The sequence below is a fragment of the Aristolochia californica genome, unplaced genomic scaffold, assembly GCF_029961685.1.
Source record: "Aristolochia californica isolate CCGP_79_NKW_82.1479 unplaced genomic scaffold, dmAriCali1.0.hap1 SCAF_10, whole genome shotgun sequence".
In the NCBI taxonomy this organism is placed as follows: Eukaryota; Viridiplantae; Streptophyta; class Magnoliopsida; order Piperales; family Aristolochiaceae; genus Aristolochia; species Aristolochia californica.
In genome coordinates, this window is record NW_027181771.1 from 34,230,886 (window position 1) to 34,248,482 (window position 17,597).

At 37.8% G+C, this 17,597-nt stretch overlaps 3 protein-coding genes across 3 annotated transcripts; 2 read left to right on the forward strand and 1 right to left on the reverse strand.

Annotated features, from left to right (window-relative positions):
- Positions 1-5,489, reverse strand: LOC137942578 (dnaJ protein ERDJ7). The gene is made up of 10 exons (XM_068788280.1): positions 5,324-5,489; positions 5,175-5,237; positions 5,028-5,094; positions 3,672-3,731; positions 3,093-3,143; positions 2,901-2,981; positions 2,443-2,555; positions 2,227-2,344; positions 1,097-1,223; positions 1-479 (listed from the first exon to the last, which is right to left on the reverse strand). Exons 1-10 carry the CDS (start codon positions 5,428-5,430, stop codon positions 376-378), a joined length of 891 nt encoding a protein of 296 aa, XP_068644381.1. The 5' UTR covers positions 5,431-5,489; the 3' UTR covers positions 1-375.
- A 2,487-nt stretch (positions 5,490-7,976) lies between these two features.
- On the forward strand, positions 7,977-10,350 carry LOC137943167 (terpene synthase 1-like). Its single transcript, XM_068788862.1, has 7 exons — positions 7,977-8,117; positions 8,277-8,541; positions 8,641-9,013; positions 9,155-9,373; positions 9,464-9,602; positions 9,691-9,936; positions 10,054-10,350. The coding sequence occupies exons 1-7, from the start codon at positions 7,977-7,979 to the stop codon at positions 10,348-10,350; spliced, it is 1,680 nt and encodes a 559-aa protein (XP_068644963.1).
- A 3,462-nt stretch (positions 10,351-13,812) lies between these two features.
- LOC137943168 (terpene synthase 2-like) lies at positions 13,813-16,180 on the forward strand. Its single transcript, XM_068788863.1, has 7 exons — positions 13,813-13,920; positions 13,982-14,246; positions 14,483-14,861; positions 14,958-15,176; positions 15,317-15,455; positions 15,544-15,789; positions 15,881-16,180. The coding sequence occupies exons 1-7, from the start codon at positions 13,813-13,815 to the stop codon at positions 16,178-16,180; spliced, it is 1,656 nt and encodes a 551-aa protein (XP_068644964.1).
- The last annotated feature ends 1,417 nt before the right edge of the window (positions 16,181-17,597 follow it).

The window sequence follows — 17,597 nt, forward strand, 5'->3', positions numbered from 1 at the left end:
AACTCAGAATCATGCATCTTACAAATTAAAAATTTACATGCATCTTACCTATTAAAAATTCGTATTACAAATTCACCGCATTCCGTTTCAACTCTCTGATTGTGATCACACAAAAAGAATTCACTTACCTATTTATCCAAAAATCAAGAATATACTTCCGTGGGCAATAACAGGGCTGGATTCGTTCCCAGAGCTAAAAAAGAATCTCTCCGGAAGCAATCAGTTTCTACTTTCAACAGAAGGTCAAGTAAATTTTGAGAAAAAAAAAAATTGACGACATGCTGTAGATCACCGTGCAGATTATCAGGATTCAACCTGCCTCCCCTCGGACTTCAATGAGAAACAAAAAGAAGCTGTCACCTCCCATGAGATCAGCTATCTTCTGCGCTTTGTCTCTTTCCTTAACTCTAGCAAGTAGGTTTCCATGTTTGAGTTTATCCATAAACGCTTTCTGACAAGTTCATCCTTTGTTGATACATCTGAGACACAGCAGCCACATATGAATTAGAAGTGAGACAACGAGTAAAACAACAACAATTGAATTAAAAGACTGCAGAAACCGTATTACAAATTTAGGTTCTTGGAACCAATGTCCATCGCGAGTACATCACGTAGGGTTAGGATCTGTCGAAACGAAACAGCTAGTGCCTTTGAAACATATTGGTCCTATAAATGGAAACCGCTTACCCTGGGTGAATGAGTCCTATTTTACAGGGCCAATCAGAGTGTTAAATTTTTGCAAACCAATCTATTCAACTTCTCTCTCTCTCAAAAAAAAAAAAAAAAAAAAGAGATCTTCTGATTCTTTTTCCAGAGATAAAGTAGTTATGTAACTGCTTGGAATTAGCAGAATAAAGCACAAACACAGACGTTTTCAAAGAAAGACGGTAACCCACATGGGCAGCTCACTATGTTCACATCCCACAGACGCATTAGCATAAAGAATTCACACAGTCGACAAACTGCAGAATGGCCTTTAGCAAACAGTTTTCAGGACTGCTGACTGGAAATTAGGTAGGTCCTGCCATCCTATACAGTGTGCATTTTTTAAGGCTTTGCATAGAATGATGAAAATAAGATGTGTTATTTGGCTCACCAATATTTGACCAAGCATTAAGAGGCACTTTGAGGCTCCTCCTTGTCAAATAACAAGCATCGTCCCAACTGTATGGAGCTTTCTTAACTCGGTATCTCCAAAACCAAAACACTCTCCATAGTAAAAGCTGAAAGGATCAAAGATATTTATTCAGCACAGATGGTAAACTCTACCAACAACACTTTTCTTAATGAAACTTTATTAAGAAAGGAAGAAGCCAAACAGAATAGAGCACAGGCAGCCATGAGAAAAGAAAAAAAAAAAAAATTGATTACAAATAATTAAAAGGTAGGGGTCACATTTATAATTGTTGAAGAGAAACCCCTAAGTATGCATTGGCCGCACAGTGAATACAATCCCACAACAAACACAAGGATGAAGGTCAACAATACACAGGAAATGCCCATCAAATCTCCATGGGGGCTCTACTGAATCCCTGCCCAAAGTGATAGCAGTTGAAGAGCCCTCTTCAACAATTGAGGGGAGGAAGAAGATCTCTCCAAAGAGGTAGGGGTCAAACAGAATAGAGCACAGCCAACCATGAGAAGAAAAAAAATTGATTACAAATAATTAAGAGGTAGGGGTCACATTTATAATTGTTGAAGAGAGACCCCCCTTTGCTAGAGAATCAGTATGCATTGGCCGAACAGTGAATACAATCCCACAACACATACAAGGATGAAGGTCAACAATACACAGGAAATGCCCATCAAATTTCCATGGGGGCTGGGGGCTCTACCGAATCCCTGCCCCAAGTGATAGCAGATGAAGAGTCCTCTTCAACAATTGAGGGGAGGAAGAAGTTCTCTCCAAAGAGTGTACATTTTAAGTGCTTTCTTAGAAAATTCCCAAGATAATATATCTGAACTCATGCAGTACTACTAAATGACAGCATCAAATATCTTTAATGGAATAAGATTGAAGAATGTAATCACACGACACCAAGAAAATACCAGGCCAAGTATTAGTTACTAAGAATGTAGTTGGGCCCCCTAAACTGAAGACGGAAATATACCAATACAGTATACAATATATATGAGCTTGTCCTCCAAATTGAACCACTACATTAGAACTATGGAAGGGTTCCACATAGCAATTGCAAATCTACCAAATAAGATGGAGAAACAAACCTTGCCGAGAGTGTAAGGCAGGAGAAGAAACTGAACACCAATAATATTCCATACTGAGGGTTTTTCAGCTCCTTGAATTTGCAAGTTGAGTTCTTTGCTAAGATCCTCCTCTATCTTCCTGTGCCAGATAAATAATAACGAAAGGTTTAGACAGTTAAATGTGAAGAGTGGAAGATCAGAACCCTTTCAATACAGCAACAAAGTAAGCAGAAATACTTGTCAATCTGCTTGTTTCCCTTTTTTTTGTTTGTCACTCCTCCAGTGCGTTCAAGTTCCAGAGCCCGCAACCTATTTTTATATGCTGGTGTCTTCTTTACCATATTCACAGCCTGCAAGCAAATGGACAACTACCATGGGTCTAACCTATTGATGATAATGGAACCAAATGCAGAAGAAGAGATATCACCAAGAATATTACAACCATTAGACAACAAACAAGACATGGACAGTACCGAGAACAAAATTTGCAATGAAGAAGATCATCACTTAATTTCTATAGAAACACACACCAAGATAAAAGGAGCAACCATAAAAACTAAGTATAATTTGATTATTAGGGCTTTCATTTATAATTTCTTGAAAATGACCTATTTCAAGCAATAAAAATTCATTAAAGATCCTCTCAAGTTTTGTAATTTCTAAATCTTTGAGTCATATTTGAAATATCTCTTTACCTGCTTATATCTTGTCTGCATATTCAGATACTGAAATGCTGAAATAACCAAAAGGAGACCAACCAAGACTGCCCGGGCATCCTGAAAGTAGAGAATTTTCAAATCATAAAATGCTGGTACGATTTATATTAATTTAAGTGATCTCAAACTTTCCAGACAACTATGAAGAATGAAATCATCAAGTAACCTTACAGTTTTGTGCCCATAATATGCATGATAGTAGCGGGCTGTGTTGTAAAATACCTGAAAGTAAAGGACAAAACACTAATGAGATCCTTGAATAATATTACTTAGCACTTGAGCTAGTCAGTTTGTGCAAGCTTCAGAAACTCTGCACTTTAAATTACTTCTAGTCTGGTTAAGAAAGTAGTTACAGGTTAATGTATCCAAACAAATTATAAGTAAATGCACCCGAACAAATTATAATGTCAAAATATGCAGCCAGTCAATAGAGTTTGCTAGTGTAAGAGCTCGAAGTCCTTGAATTATACTACTTAGCACTTGAGCTAGTCAGTTTGTGCAAGCTTCAGAAACTTTGCACTTTAAATTGCTTCTAGTCTGGTTAAGAAAGTAATTACAGGTTAATGTATCCAAACAAATTATAAGTAAATGCACCCGAACAAATTATAATGTCAAAATATGCAGTCAGTCATTAGAGTTTGCTAGTGTAATAGCTCGAAGATCTAAGATGAACATAAAAAATGAATCTGAGACATACAAATAAGAAAGCATAGTAAAACGTGGGAAAAATTAATATAAAACTAAATATGCCTCTTCTGGATGTGCAATTGCATAATCATACTGCTCTCTTGTAGCTTCATCCTTCAAGATCTGCAAAAAGAGAACAACTGTAGTCAGATTAAAAGCTTTTCAGTCATTAGCATTTCCTCCATGCAGTAATACAGAGGATTTTAGAGGGAAAAATCAATGACAGAAGCACGTGAAGAAAAAGAGAACACATTTGTACACTGCAAAGCATGTTTCAAATTCTGTCCACAATATTTTAGACATGCAGCATAAAACAAAAATAGAAGGTTCTTTGAGAACCAAAAATACTCCAAACCAAAAGAAACAAAGGCAGAAGTTCAATTCCTGAAAAACTGAAAAGGGAAACTTTCTACCACCAAAAACAAGAAATGGAAATATGGCTGTAGATGATTTTCTTGAAACAAATTGCATCAATCATGTCTAGAATATGAACTAAAGCTTTTATAAGAAAACTTAAAGCTAATCACCTGCTGCGTTAACTACCAAAGATTGCCACAATTTGCCAACTTTATTCTGCTAGTACCCTTTTTATGGATCCAACACTAAAACAGATGTAGAAAACTCAATTACAAAACTATCCAGACAAATATGATTAACATAACTCTTCCAAACAAGCGTTTCACAAACTCAACTATAGGTTAGACCTATTGATGATGAGCAATCATGGACAAATGGTCCACAACATTCTTCATCCTCCTCATTGTTTGCAGTTTTGCATTAATCAAATTTCAGAACATACACTTTTACTTGCAACCCAGCTGAAGACCTGCCAACTAAGGAGACATGTATATCACATTTTTATTAGGCTGCACTCTATATCATTAACTGGTCATGCTCAAATTCTTACATAGCAAAAGAACTAGTCCCAGGGAGACAATAGTAGCGAGCAAATACACAAAGCTTTAAGGAACTCATGGCACAGTATGAAAAGTATGAAATGCGTCATGCCAGACATTGTTCCACGAATCTAGTGGACTCGTCTTCTTAGAACTTATACTTCCAACATTTCATGCCGAACAAGATAATCAGGTAAATACAAACTATTAAACTCATTTCCAGACACAAGAGTAAGAGTAAAAGCAGTAGTTCGCAGGAAAAAAGCAAGGAGTCCAATTACACCACATTTTAATTTTAATTTAGTAAAAGCACAGGTCCTACGGACTGCAGGCGCAATTTTCCTTTATATGTGTAAGACCAAGAAATTGAACCAAATCACATAATTCTGACTATGAAACAGTACAACTCACACTAGCAATTGGATAAAAAAAAAAAACTCTCGAAGAACATATGAAAGTATGAAATATCTCACTGACCAAACATAAACAGAGGAAAATTACACGGTAAAGTTTGGATCAGTACCTCATAGGCATTCGCTATTTTAACGAAGAACTTCTTCGACTCCGGATCAGGATTCTTATCCGGATGACTGGTAAGAAGAAACTAGTTAGCCCGCTCTAAAACTTAAAAAAAAACAGAAAATATTAAAGAAAAACCTTTCTGACTTACTGTTTCAAAGATAACTTATAGTAAGCTTTCTTAATCTCTGAGGTATTGGCCTCCTGAGAAACCCTGTAAGGAGCAGGCGAGGTGAAATGAAGAAGAAAGAAAGGAGCTTGTCCAAAGTATAAGGAAATTTGAAGAATTTCGAGTTTTACCCGAGGAGGTCATAACAATCGTCATCATCGCAGTAAATAGCGAAAGTAGATGGAAGAACTAGTAGAAGAGAAGCGATCGCCCACCACCTGATTGCAGGTGGATCCATCGCCGGTGCCGATCGGGACAGACTCCTCGGCTGCAAGAAGTCAGAGCTGGGGAGTTAAATGTCGTGCGTCGCACCGTGTCGGCAATCTAACCCCTATATTTAGGCAAATTACGGTTTTAGGACAACCGTTTTTCTGAGGAAATTGAAGCTCTTATATAGGGGGGTTAGTGCACATTTCGTTCAACTTCAAATTCAATTTTGAGTTCAAATTAAAATTTAAGTGAATGATCTCGGGGGGGGGGGTTAGTCAACGTTTACAATTACTTGAAGTTCAACTTCAACTTCAAATTCAAGTTTAAGTAGGTGTTAGTGTAGACGAGTTCAAATATATTGGAAAACAGTTTCCAGTGTTAGTACCCCAAAATGAAAAATATGATGTAAACAAGAGAGTAATTTTTTTATAATATACTTAAATAGAATATATACCTAAACTAATAATTAGCCAAAATAAACATGGTTAAATAAAAAGTAAAAAATAAAATAAACGAATATAATAAGTAAATTAATTAATTTATTAATAACATAAGATATATAAGAATCACACATCTTATAAGAATCACACAACATGGAGCTCCAGTCTCTCAATTCACCTGCATCCAGTAGCCCAAAGAACAAAGGCAAACTAATACTACATATAACCGAAAATCTTTTCAATTATTTTTTATAGAATTAGGAGGGTTTACAATTTCTCACATATTAGTCTTTGCATCTTCACCTCTCAAGTGTGTCTCATTACAACCTGCATAGTTCAAAGATTGTAGTTGCAACATTAACTCAATTCTTATAAAGCTTGGGACAGTTAAATAGATCACAAAATCACCACTCAACTCCATGTAGAACAATTTACATCCTCAGCATACACTATCTCACATTCTAAACCAAAATTATAGCCATAGGTTTTGACTGGTATTACAAGGAATTTTAATCATAGACAATGAACCTATCTCAGAACTCCAACTGAAACATCAAATCAATCTCATGGAGAAGGTGGCCAGACAATGGCTGCAAGGGGATCATCGAATCCTTCATAAATTAAAATTAAAAATAGATAGCAAAAAACTTATTATCAAATGTGCCTTCAAAATACCCAATTGATATTTTTTCATAATTTTTTGCATAAAATAATAAAATTCCTTACATCCTTGTCTTAGTCATATATTCTACAAAAAAAAAGCTAAAAATATCCTTTTAAATAATTTTTCTTTAAAATGGCAAAATATATGTACACATAAGTATGTCCCATTTTACATGTACTAATAAACATATATACCCTTTTTCATATAAAATAAAACTATACCCTCTTCATGTACATATTTTTTAATTTTTTTTCAAGACTTTACAAGCTATAAGATTGCCCTTTTTTTTTTTTATTTGAAAGGTTTATACTATTGTTTCATTGAACAATTTTTTTCTTCAAAAAATATATTATAATTTTAAATAAAATAATATGAGAAATTAGATCACACTTGTTATTATTTCTTTTAATATATTTAAGCATGTTATCAAGGAATATATATCTATGGGGCTAAACAGAGAATGGTCCATGCTTGAAGCCGGAACAGGTTAGTAAAATGCTTGGGTTTGTGTCTTTCAATTTGCAGGTGAATTAGTTCCTACGGTCATAGGGTCATATCAGGTGAAGAATAGTTATTATTGAGGCTCCTATTTACGGTTTGAACAAGAGAGGGCACGTAGTGTCAATGGTAGACAACGAACACACGAAGACGGTACAGCAGGGATAAGAAAATAGACTGCCAATCTTGACGAGAAAATAGAAAAAGTTGGCTAATTCTACCCCAAAATTCATGGACGGCGACTTGATGAAGAAAAGAATGTTAAAATAGCAATTTTCATGAATGTTAAGATCATCCTGGACTGCACGAGGTGGAGCAGTTTTCTACAGAAGAGCTATCGATGGTGAGCAAGTACATCTGCTTTTGCTCACCGAGGCGCCAGACTTGAAAAATTGCAGCAATTAAAGTCTACTCTTCTCTCCTTGATTGAGCATTAGTTCACATAACCACGGTTTTGCTTGTAAAAGGCGTTTTTTGATAATTGCTGATTACACCAGCCGCTACTTTGACTAGATGACTATTTCTTCCTGCTTTTGTAGTTTTGCATTGGATCATTTTCGACGAAAATGCATGCCGAAGACAATACTTGATCTCCTGTAGACTAACATTCTAAAAAATCTCCTGGGGATGGAAGCAACTTTTGTTGAATAAGAACAAACAGAGACTACATTTTTTTGTCTGCTTCTTGGCTGCTTGCGAGCCTCTTTTCTACCCACATGAGGTCAAGGCAAAAATTTGACTAAGGGCGATGGCTAAGAGTGGAGGAAAACCAAAAGGATAACTTATGCAATGAATACTTCACAGGTTTTTCACCAACTTGGTGTAATCCATGAGAGTCAGCGAAGAAAAATAGAAAAAAAATGGGAAGACTAGTCTTGGCCCGTCTTTAAATACCTCACTGCCTCACCCAGACATTACCAAGCTACTCTTTTGAGTTTGTAAGCATTAGCTCCGAAACCCCTCTGCATTACAATGGCTCTTGTCACTCCCACCCCTGTCACCTCTACTGTCCCTCAGGCTGAGAATGAGAAGAGCCAGATCGTTCGTCCCGTGGCTCAGTTTCCTCCTTCTGCCTGGGGCCATTATTTTGTCGACCTCGTTCAAGATGAAGAGGTAAAGATCGTTACTTTAGAATTCATGCCATCACCCATTTTTAACACTCATCAGTACAGTCTATCTTGCCTATATCTTCCACCTCTTCTTTGTTTCATGCATATTTCTCCTTTGAAGTTTTCTTTGTATGTAAGAAATCTCACTTGTATATGCGTGCAGAAGCTGGACCAATGGGCGAAAAGGGCTGAAGTTCTCAAGGAAGAAGTGAAGGAAATTTTGAAACACGCCCAGGGGACCCCAGATGAAATCTACTTGTTGGACGCTGTCTATAGGCTTGGTTTGAACTACCAATTTGAGAAGGAAATCGACGATGCACTCCACCGAATCCATACTACAAGCTCTGACGATGTTGATGCCGATGATCTATACTCTGTAGCCACTCGATTTCGTGTCCTCAGAGAGGGAGGATACAAGGCCTCCGCAGGTAAAAACAGTGACCTTCATCTTCCTTGTGCATGGATCCCGTTCCACGTCTTTGCTATATAATTCACATAAACATGCTTGGATGGATGTGGTACAACAGATGTCTTCAGAAAGTTCATGGACGAGCAGGGCAAGTTCAAGCAAAGCTTGACTACGGATGTGAAGGGGCTCTTAAGTTTGCATGAAGCGGCATTCCTTAGCGTGCAAGGGGAAGACATATTAGACGAAGCCGTTTCTTTCACTTCCGAGCACTTGAAATCTGCCCTCCCAAACATGGATCCAGCACTTGCCAAACAGGTGGCCCGGGCCATCAAGATACCAACTCACAGACGATTACCGAGGTTGAATGCAAGATATTTCATCTCAGTCTACGAAGAGATCAACACCTGTAACCCCGTCCTGCTTGAATATGCCAAGTTGGATTACAATCTAGTTCAGTCTGTCCACCAGAGAGAGATCAAGGCAATCTCAAAGTAAGTTTGACTAGAAATAAAAGATCGAAAAGGATAAAATCCGAATTGCCACTAGTTAATTCAGGGCGGATTTGTCATGATTATTTGGCTGTCAAAACATTCTTAACTGAACAAGGGTCTGTATACTGATGAACACTTCAGGTGGTGGAAGGACCAAGAACTTGCAGAGAAGTGCTTTTATGCAAGAAATCGGGTAGTAGAGTGCTACTTTTGGATCATGAGCGTGACTTTTGATCCCCGTTACTCCCGATCAAGAGTTTTTGCGTCCAAAATCTTAGGCCTGATATCTCTGATTGATGATACTTATGACGCATACGGTGTCTTTGAAGAGCTCAAGCAGTTCACAGACGCAGTTGAGAGGTATGCATGCGTCAATTCCCCCTGATAGAAAAGAAGATTTAACAATATATGGACCGTGTTTTAAATGAATGAAAACTCCTATACTTGCAGGTGGGATGTAGAGGCCGCAGAGACTCTGCCAGAGTACATGAGACCTCTTTTTCTTGAGCTGATTACTTACACCAAGGAATTTCACGATGAGATTGCTCCGGAAGGACTCTCCTACCAAATCGACTACATGATAGAAGCGGTAGGACATTTCCTTCAAACCTTTTAATCACTTGTGCGCATCAACATGCATGCGTTGAACCATGACTAACGTTTGGTCGGCGTTCCAGATGAAGGATCTATGCAAGGCCTTCTTCGTTGAAACAGAATGGTATGTGAACCAATATCAGCCCGGAACAGAAGAGCATATGAGAGTTTCGTTCACCAGCTGTGGTTATCGAACCATCTTCCTCCTCTCTATGGTTGGAATGGGTGAAATCTCCAGTGACATATTTGAGTGGTTGAAAACCCAACCTCGAGTCACCATGGCGGCTGCAGAGATCTGCAGGTTCATAGACGACATAGTCACCGGCAAGGTAATTACCCGATGAAACAAATATCGTTTATAGTTTGTGAGACCAGATTGATGGTAAAAATCAAAACGGAATTGATGCTGAATGGTTTGTTGATCGGTGTTCGATGGGATATTGCAGTTTGAGCAGCAGAGAGGACACGTCGAGTCAACAGTGGAGTGCTTCATGAGGGAGCGTGGGCTGTCCGAACAGGAGGTGGTTGATCTATTCAGACAGTATTACGCAGTTGCATGGAAAGACATCAATGAAGGCTGCTTCAAGCCCACCCCGTATGCGGCCAAGCTCATCACTCGTCCCGTCAATCTCGCTCGAGTGATGGAGGTCTTGTACGAGGACAACCAGGATGGCTATACTTTCTCCCATGGCCGCACCAAAGCCATGATCGCCTCCCTCGTTGTTGACCCAGTTCCACTTTAATTCTCTGAGAGACTCTATTTTATGTCTGGGAGCGTTGGCCTCTGTAATTTGTTAATCCGTCTTTAATTTACCTTGAGCTACACATCAAAGGATATGTTATAGAAAATGGGTATGTTGATGTATGGAATTCAACACGCTTTTGTCCAATATTAATTTTCCATCCAATAAGAGGAGCTTTCGCCCATCTTTTCGAAATCATTCTTTTTAATTCATAAAACTAGTTCACGGACCAATCAAGTAGACGAGGAAGCGATTTCATAGAAGTGAACTGAATTTTAGAAGAAGGCAGAGCTGCCCACCTGCTCCTCTCCTCATTTTAACAGGGGCTTACACTGCCCAGAGAAGGGGAAGAGGGGGAGGAGTGGCTCTCTCTCCTCATGATTTTTTCACATCGACAGAATGCATTTTCTTGTGATCTAAAGGGGGAGGGTGATAATTGTAACTTAGGTTCCATCAAATGACTCGGCATCATCTTCGTATCTTCACTAGGAGATTTTGTGGGCATTACTAGGCTTAATTTTGGAGGGCTCCGTCATTAATCACAGACAGGCAGATCCACTTTTCTCCTGTTCTCTTGTGAGAATTTGGAGAATGGCATATGGCTGTGTTTATAGTTATGTGACACCTATGTTACTATATTTGAAAGTCTATCTTCTTAAAGAGCACTTATGTAACCTTGTTTGTCTTGATGAGCACAGTTTTACCGGTATTTGTTATTATCCTTTTGAGAACTTTTTTCGGTTTTGGGGAAATAGTAATGGATTTCTAACTAGTTGTTCAAAAACAGTCCCTGCCCCCACTTCATCCTCAACCAAATATTATGAGGGACGCTCCGACAACAAGTTGCGCGTGGAGAGTCTCATATTCGGTCAATTTATTGATACAACTGTTCAAGAAGAACATAAGCTTGTTATTTTGTATGACATTATCATCACCCAATTTTAGGTAGAGGTTATATCGAATTTTATGTAAAATGTATGAATAATTTTATATATAATTTATTTGATATGCATTGTATGCAAAGTTTGATTATGTGATACGTCACTCTTGATTCTCGTTCTGGCCGCTCTTTAAAGGCTTCTCTGCCTCATCTCCGGTACTACCAAGTCACTCTTGAGTTTGTTTGTAATTGAAGTTTTAAGCTCAGAAACCCGTTTGAATTCCAATGGCACTAGCGTTGCAAGTCGCCACTGTCGCGTCGCAGGGAGTCGACAGGAGAGACTAGAACTGATAAGGTGGGAGCAGAGAGAGAAATATTTATCTTTTGGGTGCAGAATTTATTATATGCCAAAATGTTCTTGTGATATCTCTCAAAATATCGGACCAGCGGCGAGGTAGTTTTGTTGGATTGATCTTGACTGCCCATCTAACGTCGGTCTTTGATATTAGATGGTCCATTAAGCAAAAATAAAATAAAATATTAGATAATTCAAGAAGACGTATAGCAGTTTTATATGATAAAAATAATATTTTTTATTAAAAAGTATTATTATTTTAAAAATATATAAATCCCCAATAGCGTCTCTGGTTGGAAATTTTACATCCCCGGAAAAGCTAGAATTTTTTTTCTAAGAAACACATTTTCAAAAAACCTTTAAATAAAATTCTATAAGTGCCTTGCAAGGAAATTATTTTAAAAATTTTAAAAAAAATTAAATGGATGTGTTAGTATCTTTTTTAGGGAAATAAATAAAAATTATTAATCAATATCATATGTTACCATACTTATTCGATAAGTTTTTGATAAAATAAAACATCATATACAAAATTACCATGAAAAATTACCTTGTGCTAAAAGTATTATTGCATCAATTATCAAATACTTATTTAAAAAATTTTCATGTGGTTTTTCAGCCCATCTCGTTTGAAAAATCTTACCTAAAAAATTATTCGATTTTTCTCGTAAGAATTTCCAGGAAACATGAGGCACTAATAGTCCTTGTAAACATAAGTGGAGAGAAAAGAAATGAAAAGAAAAAAGGTTTTTTTTCTCTTGTTTGGATCCCTATAGAAAATGAGAGATAAAATGAAAGAAAAATATAGTTTCTCTTGTTTGACAAATAAAATAAAGTTAATCATATTTTAAAATTTTAATGATTAAATTTTTATTTTCTATTGTCTTTCTGATTCGGGACAGAATGGGAAAACGAGTCCTCGTTCCGTGATGTAAGAGACGACTGAAAAATTAACACAAGAGTAGTGACGTTCACGGCATGTCCTGGTTAAATTTACTGCAAGCCAGAAGGAAATACTTGCATTGCCATGGAAAGATGATGAGAGTCTGCGTGTCACTTGGCCTTCTATTTTAAGATGGGATCTCGACAAAAGCGGTCGCTAGTCAGAAAAGAGGAAGCATACGTCGTTTCCATCCTCACTGGGTTACCTCCCACTTCAGATTGCTGAAGATTATGTTCTGGACTTTGATTGTTTGCAGTCGTCACCCAAGCTAGTAGCGGAACTCTAGTAATCTACCGAAACCCAGAAAGGCTCAAATCAGAACCCTTCACGAGGGTGACAGATGAATTAGTCCCTGATACTTGTCGGCCTTCACTTCATCCTCGTTTACAGTCTTTTCCTTCGACGTTGTGGCGAAACCAGTAAAGAAATGGAAGATGACCTCATTCCACTCATGTCTCGTGGTGTTTTCTTGTTTTCATTGGATAGAGCCTGATACTTGTCGAATTACCGAATGTATTGTCATCTGATAAATTAATATGGTTCCAGTTATACATACTTGCACGGTGCTGGTATCTGACCTGTTTGCTCTTGTCAGGTTTTGTCCATAGGAAAGCAGTTTGGGGCAAAATGTCCTCCATGGATTCGATATGCCATGCATGTCCTTGGTCTCGTGTGTTACCTTTTATCTTAAAGAATATAAATAGAACTTGAAGTACACAATATAATCTTTGATAATTCGTTTACAAGTGATAAACTTACTCCCGTTTAGCCAGACTGGGTGTGCAAATAGCCTTAACCTCACTTGTAAGACCATGGAGGAATTTATAGATTTCCAAAAAGTGTGACACTAATGACTATTCATAAGGATACATCCCCTTAGGAGAGATACATCCTCTAAGGAGAGATACATCCCCCCAAGAGAGATACATCTCCTTATGCCAATTTATTGATACAACTGTTCAAGATGAACATAAGCTTGTTATTTTGTATGACATTATCATCACCCAATTTTAGGTAGAGGTCATGTCCAATTTTAGGTAGAGGTTATATCCAATTTTATGTAAAATGTATGAATAATTTTATATATAGTTTATTTGATATGTATTGTATGCAAAGTTTGATTATGTCTACCCAATGGAAATAAAATTTTACAGATTTCTCACCACCAGATTCTCGTTCTGGCCGTTCTTTAAATGCCTCTCTGCCTCTTCTCTAGAACTACCAAGTCAGTCTTGAGTTTGCTTGTAATTGAAGTTTTAAGCTCAGAAACCCGTTTGAATTCCAATGGCTCTTGTAACTCCCACCTCTGTCAGCGAGGTCGTTCGTCCAACGACTCAGTTTCCTCCTTCTGTCTGGGGCCATTACTTTGTCAACCACTTACAAGATGAAGCAGTAATCACCCTTGTTTCTTTATAGAAGTTCTCTTTCTGTGTCTGAAGTCTCACATGTACAGAAGCTTGATCAATGGACGAAAAGGGCTGGAGTGCTGCGGAGAAAAGTGAAGGAGATTTTGAAACACGCCCAGGGAAACCCAGAAGAAATTTACTTTCTGGACGCTTTCAATCGGCTTGGATTAAGCTACCAATTTGAGAAAGAAATCAACGATGCACTGCACCGAATTCATACTACATATTCAAACGATGTTGATGCCGGTGATCTATACTCTGAAGCTACTCGATTTCGGGTTCTGAGGGAGGGAGGATACAAGGCCTCCACAGGTAAAAACAATTATTTTCATGTTCAATTCCTGTTACATTGAATCCCGTTTCATGTATTTGCTATATAATTCACACAAACATGTTTGGATGGATGTTGTACAATAGGTGTGTTTAGGAAGTTCACAGATGAGCATGGCAAGTTTAAGCACAGCTTAATTACAAGTGTGAATGGATTTATTAACTAAGAAACTAGCTAGGTTGCTGGAAGATAGTAAATGTTTTTTTCGGTTTTACAGATGTATTTGAAAAGTTCAAGGACGAGCAAGGGAAAACATTCAAAAAGAGCCTAACGGAGGACGTTAAAGGTTTGCTCAGCCTATATGAAGCAGCATTCTTAGGAATACAAGGAGAATACATACTCGACGAGGCCATTGCTTTCACTTCCGAGCATCTGAAGTCCTCCTTGCCCAATCTCGATCCACTTCTTGCAAAGCAGGTTCAACGAGCTCTTGAATTACCGACCCACAAGAGATTACCGAGGGTCAATGTAAGATACTTCATCTCATTGTATGAGGAGATCGACGACAAGACATCTGAGGACATGCGCACACTACTTGAGTATGCTAAGTTGGATTTTAATCTTTTTCAGGCCGTTCACGAGAGAGATAAAAGGATGTCTCAACGTAAGGAAGCTTCTTTTTATATAAATTAGCGGATACTAGTTCACATATCAATTGCACCTCACTGGTCTCAATATATTTAATGTTTCAGGTGGTGGAAGGAGAATGGGTTGGCAGAGAAACTATCTTATGCAAGAAACAGGGTGGTGGAGTGCTATGTATGGAACATGAGTGTAGCTCCAGAACCCCACCTCTCCCGAGCCAGAGTGTTTGCTGCCAAAACGTTAAGCATGATATCACTGACGGATGACACTTATGATGCATATGGAGTTTATGAAGAACTCAAACAGTATACAGAGGCAATCGAGAGGTTACACGTTCTTTTCATCCACGAAATAAAAAATATTACAAAAAGGAGTTGATATTGAATTCCCAAGTAGTTCATATAACATTTTCTTTTTTCGGAATTAAGTTAAACAATTGAAGTCTAATTGGAAAACACGCGTGCAGGTGGGACTTGGCGGCCATGGACGAGCTGCCTGAGTATTTGAAGCCGCTTTACCATGAATTAATAACATTATTCAAGGAAACTGAAGAGGAGCTGGAGCGGGAAGGGTACTCCTACCAAATTGGCTACTCTAAGCAAGCGGTATGAAGTTTGGCTATGGGAGGCAGTAACAATATTGTGGACTAGGCTAAGGAATCAATTAATTTATAGTTTCTTTCTGGTGTCATAGTTACAAGATCTATGCAGAGCCTACTTCACTGAACAAGAGTGGTATCATAATCGCTACACCCCGGGAACAGAGGAGTATATACGGGTGTCTTTGATCAGCAGTGGTTACCCAGCAGCTTTCCTCCTCAACATGGTATGCATGAAAGATGCGTCAATCGAGGCATTCAAATGGGGGAATTCTCGGCCAAGAATCGTCATGGCCAGTGCAGAGCTCGCTCGCTTCATGGATGATCTCGTCAGCAATGAGGTAAGTTGTTGCTAAGATAAATGTGAACACCCCAAGAAAAGCTAAATCATCTTCCTCAAGCTTAACTCTTTGAGATGAACTACAAATGCAGTTTGAACAACAGAGAGGGCACGTCGTATCGAGCATTGAGTGTTTCATGAAAGAGAAAGGCATGACGAGGCAGGAGGTAGAAGACCTGTTCAAGCACTTCTATGATACAGCTTGGAAGGACATCAATCAGGCTTGCCTCCGGCCAACACCATTTCCCATGTACATTCTCAGCAAAGCTGTGAATCTTGCTCGGGTGATAGATGGGTGGTACATCTGCAACGATGAAGACCGGTATACTTTCTCCGGAGGGAGCACAAAGGAGATGATCACAGCACTCCTTGTCGATCCTATCCCCGTTTAAGAGATTATCGTGTCATGGAACATATATATATATATATATATATATATATATATCATAAGAATTATTAGAATACGTAACATGGTAATCATATGTGTATTATGCACTTGGAGTCATATGTGTATGATTCTGACGCTTTCAGATTATGCTATACCTTTATTTTAAGAATATGCTATATCAGATGTGCTTGTTTATCTTACTAATTAAACAAGCTTGATCCAAAATTGATTCTATTGTTATCTTGATACATTCTTGGTAATGTGGTGGAGCTCCCCTGGCTGTCTCCCTCCTACAAGAGAGAAATATTTTGTAGAGCAATTTAATGATACATTCTACTTATCGGTTTGAAAGAATGAGATTAAAAAAGGAAAAATATTTACATTTCTACATTAAGGAGTTCTCTGTAAGCTTAATGTTTCCAAATATTTTCTCGTAACATCTAGGAAATGTTCTACTTGATTTTAAAATAAGTGAAATCCATGATATATAGTGGGATCTATAGAATATTGGAATGAATAATAATATTGTCGTGATTATTATTGATCAGGTGTAAACTATTTATAGAATTACACAAAGAGATTGTAGGTGATTAGGACTCTACAATCTGAGTCTATCTTTAATTCAAACACTAGTTATCTTTATCTCTATCATTATCTTTATATCTATCACTATATTTATCTCTATCTCTATCAGGATCTTAACATGAAAATGATTAACCAACCTACTTAGAATGTAATGACAAACAATATCAGCAAGGAAACGAAGAGCACGTGAATGTTTCCTAAACCAACTGTGTTTATAAATCCATCTTCCTTCTCTCCGTGGTAGGAAATCGAGAAGTCTCTGCAATTATTTTGGAGTGGTTAAAACCTCCTAGGATCTCCATAGCTCTGTAGATTCATTGATGATGACACAGCAACCACCGAGGTACTGTAATATATACTCGCGATGATGAGACATCTCTCACCCTTGAAAATCTGAGATATAAGGATGGCCTCTTGTCCATGATGTAGCATTGAGGATCATACTGTATCAAAACTCCATTTCCCATGTACATTCTCAGCAAAGCTGTGAATCTTGCTCGAGTGATAGATGGGTGGTACATCTGCAAGGATGAAGACGGGTATACTTTCTCTCGAGGGAGCACGAAGGAGATGATCACAACACTCCTTGTTGATCCTTTCCCCGTTTAAGAGATTATTGTGTCATGGAACACACACACACACACACACACACACACACATATATATATATATATATATATATATATATATATATAAATATCATAAGAATTATTAGAATACGTAAAATGGTAATCATATGTGTATTATGCACTTGGAGTCTTATGTGTATGATTCTGACGCTTTCAGATTATGCAATACCAATATTTTGAGAATATGCTATGTCAAATGTGTATGTT

Coding starts and splice junctions, on each gene's coding strand:
- LOC137943167 (XM_068788862.1), top strand. CDS start 7,977: ATGGCTCTTGTCACTCCCACCCCTGTCACCTCTACTGTCCCTCAGGCT. Junction 8,118..8,276: donor ACCTCGTTCAAGATGAAGAG/GTAAAGATCGTT, acceptor ATATGCGTGCAG/AAGCTGGACCAATGGGCGAA. Junction 8,542..8,640: donor AGGATACAAGGCCTCCGCAG/GTAAAAACAGTG, acceptor GTGGTACAACAG/ATGTCTTCAGAAAGTTCATG.
- LOC137942578 (XM_068788280.1), bottom strand. CDS start 5,430: ATGGATCCACCTGCAATCAGGTGGTGGGCGATCGCTTCTCTTCTACTA. Junction 5,238..5,323: donor GATTGTTATGACCTCCTCGG/GTAAAACTCGAA, acceptor TGCTCCTTACAG/GGTTTCTCAGGAGGCCAATA. Junction 3,144..3,671: donor CAATTGCACATCCAGAAGAG/GCATATTTAGTT, acceptor CTTTACTTTCAG/GTATTTTACAACACAGCCCG.
- LOC137943168 (XM_068788863.1), top strand. CDS start 13,813: ATGGCTCTTGTAACTCCCACCTCTGTCAGCGAGGTCGTTCGTCCAACG. Junction 13,921..13,981: donor ACCACTTACAAGATGAAGCA/GTAATCACCCTT, acceptor TCACATGTACAG/AAGCTTGATCAATGGACGAA. Junction 14,247..14,482: donor AGGATACAAGGCCTCCACAG/GTAAAAACAATT, acceptor TCGGTTTTACAG/ATGTATTTGAAAAGTTCAAG.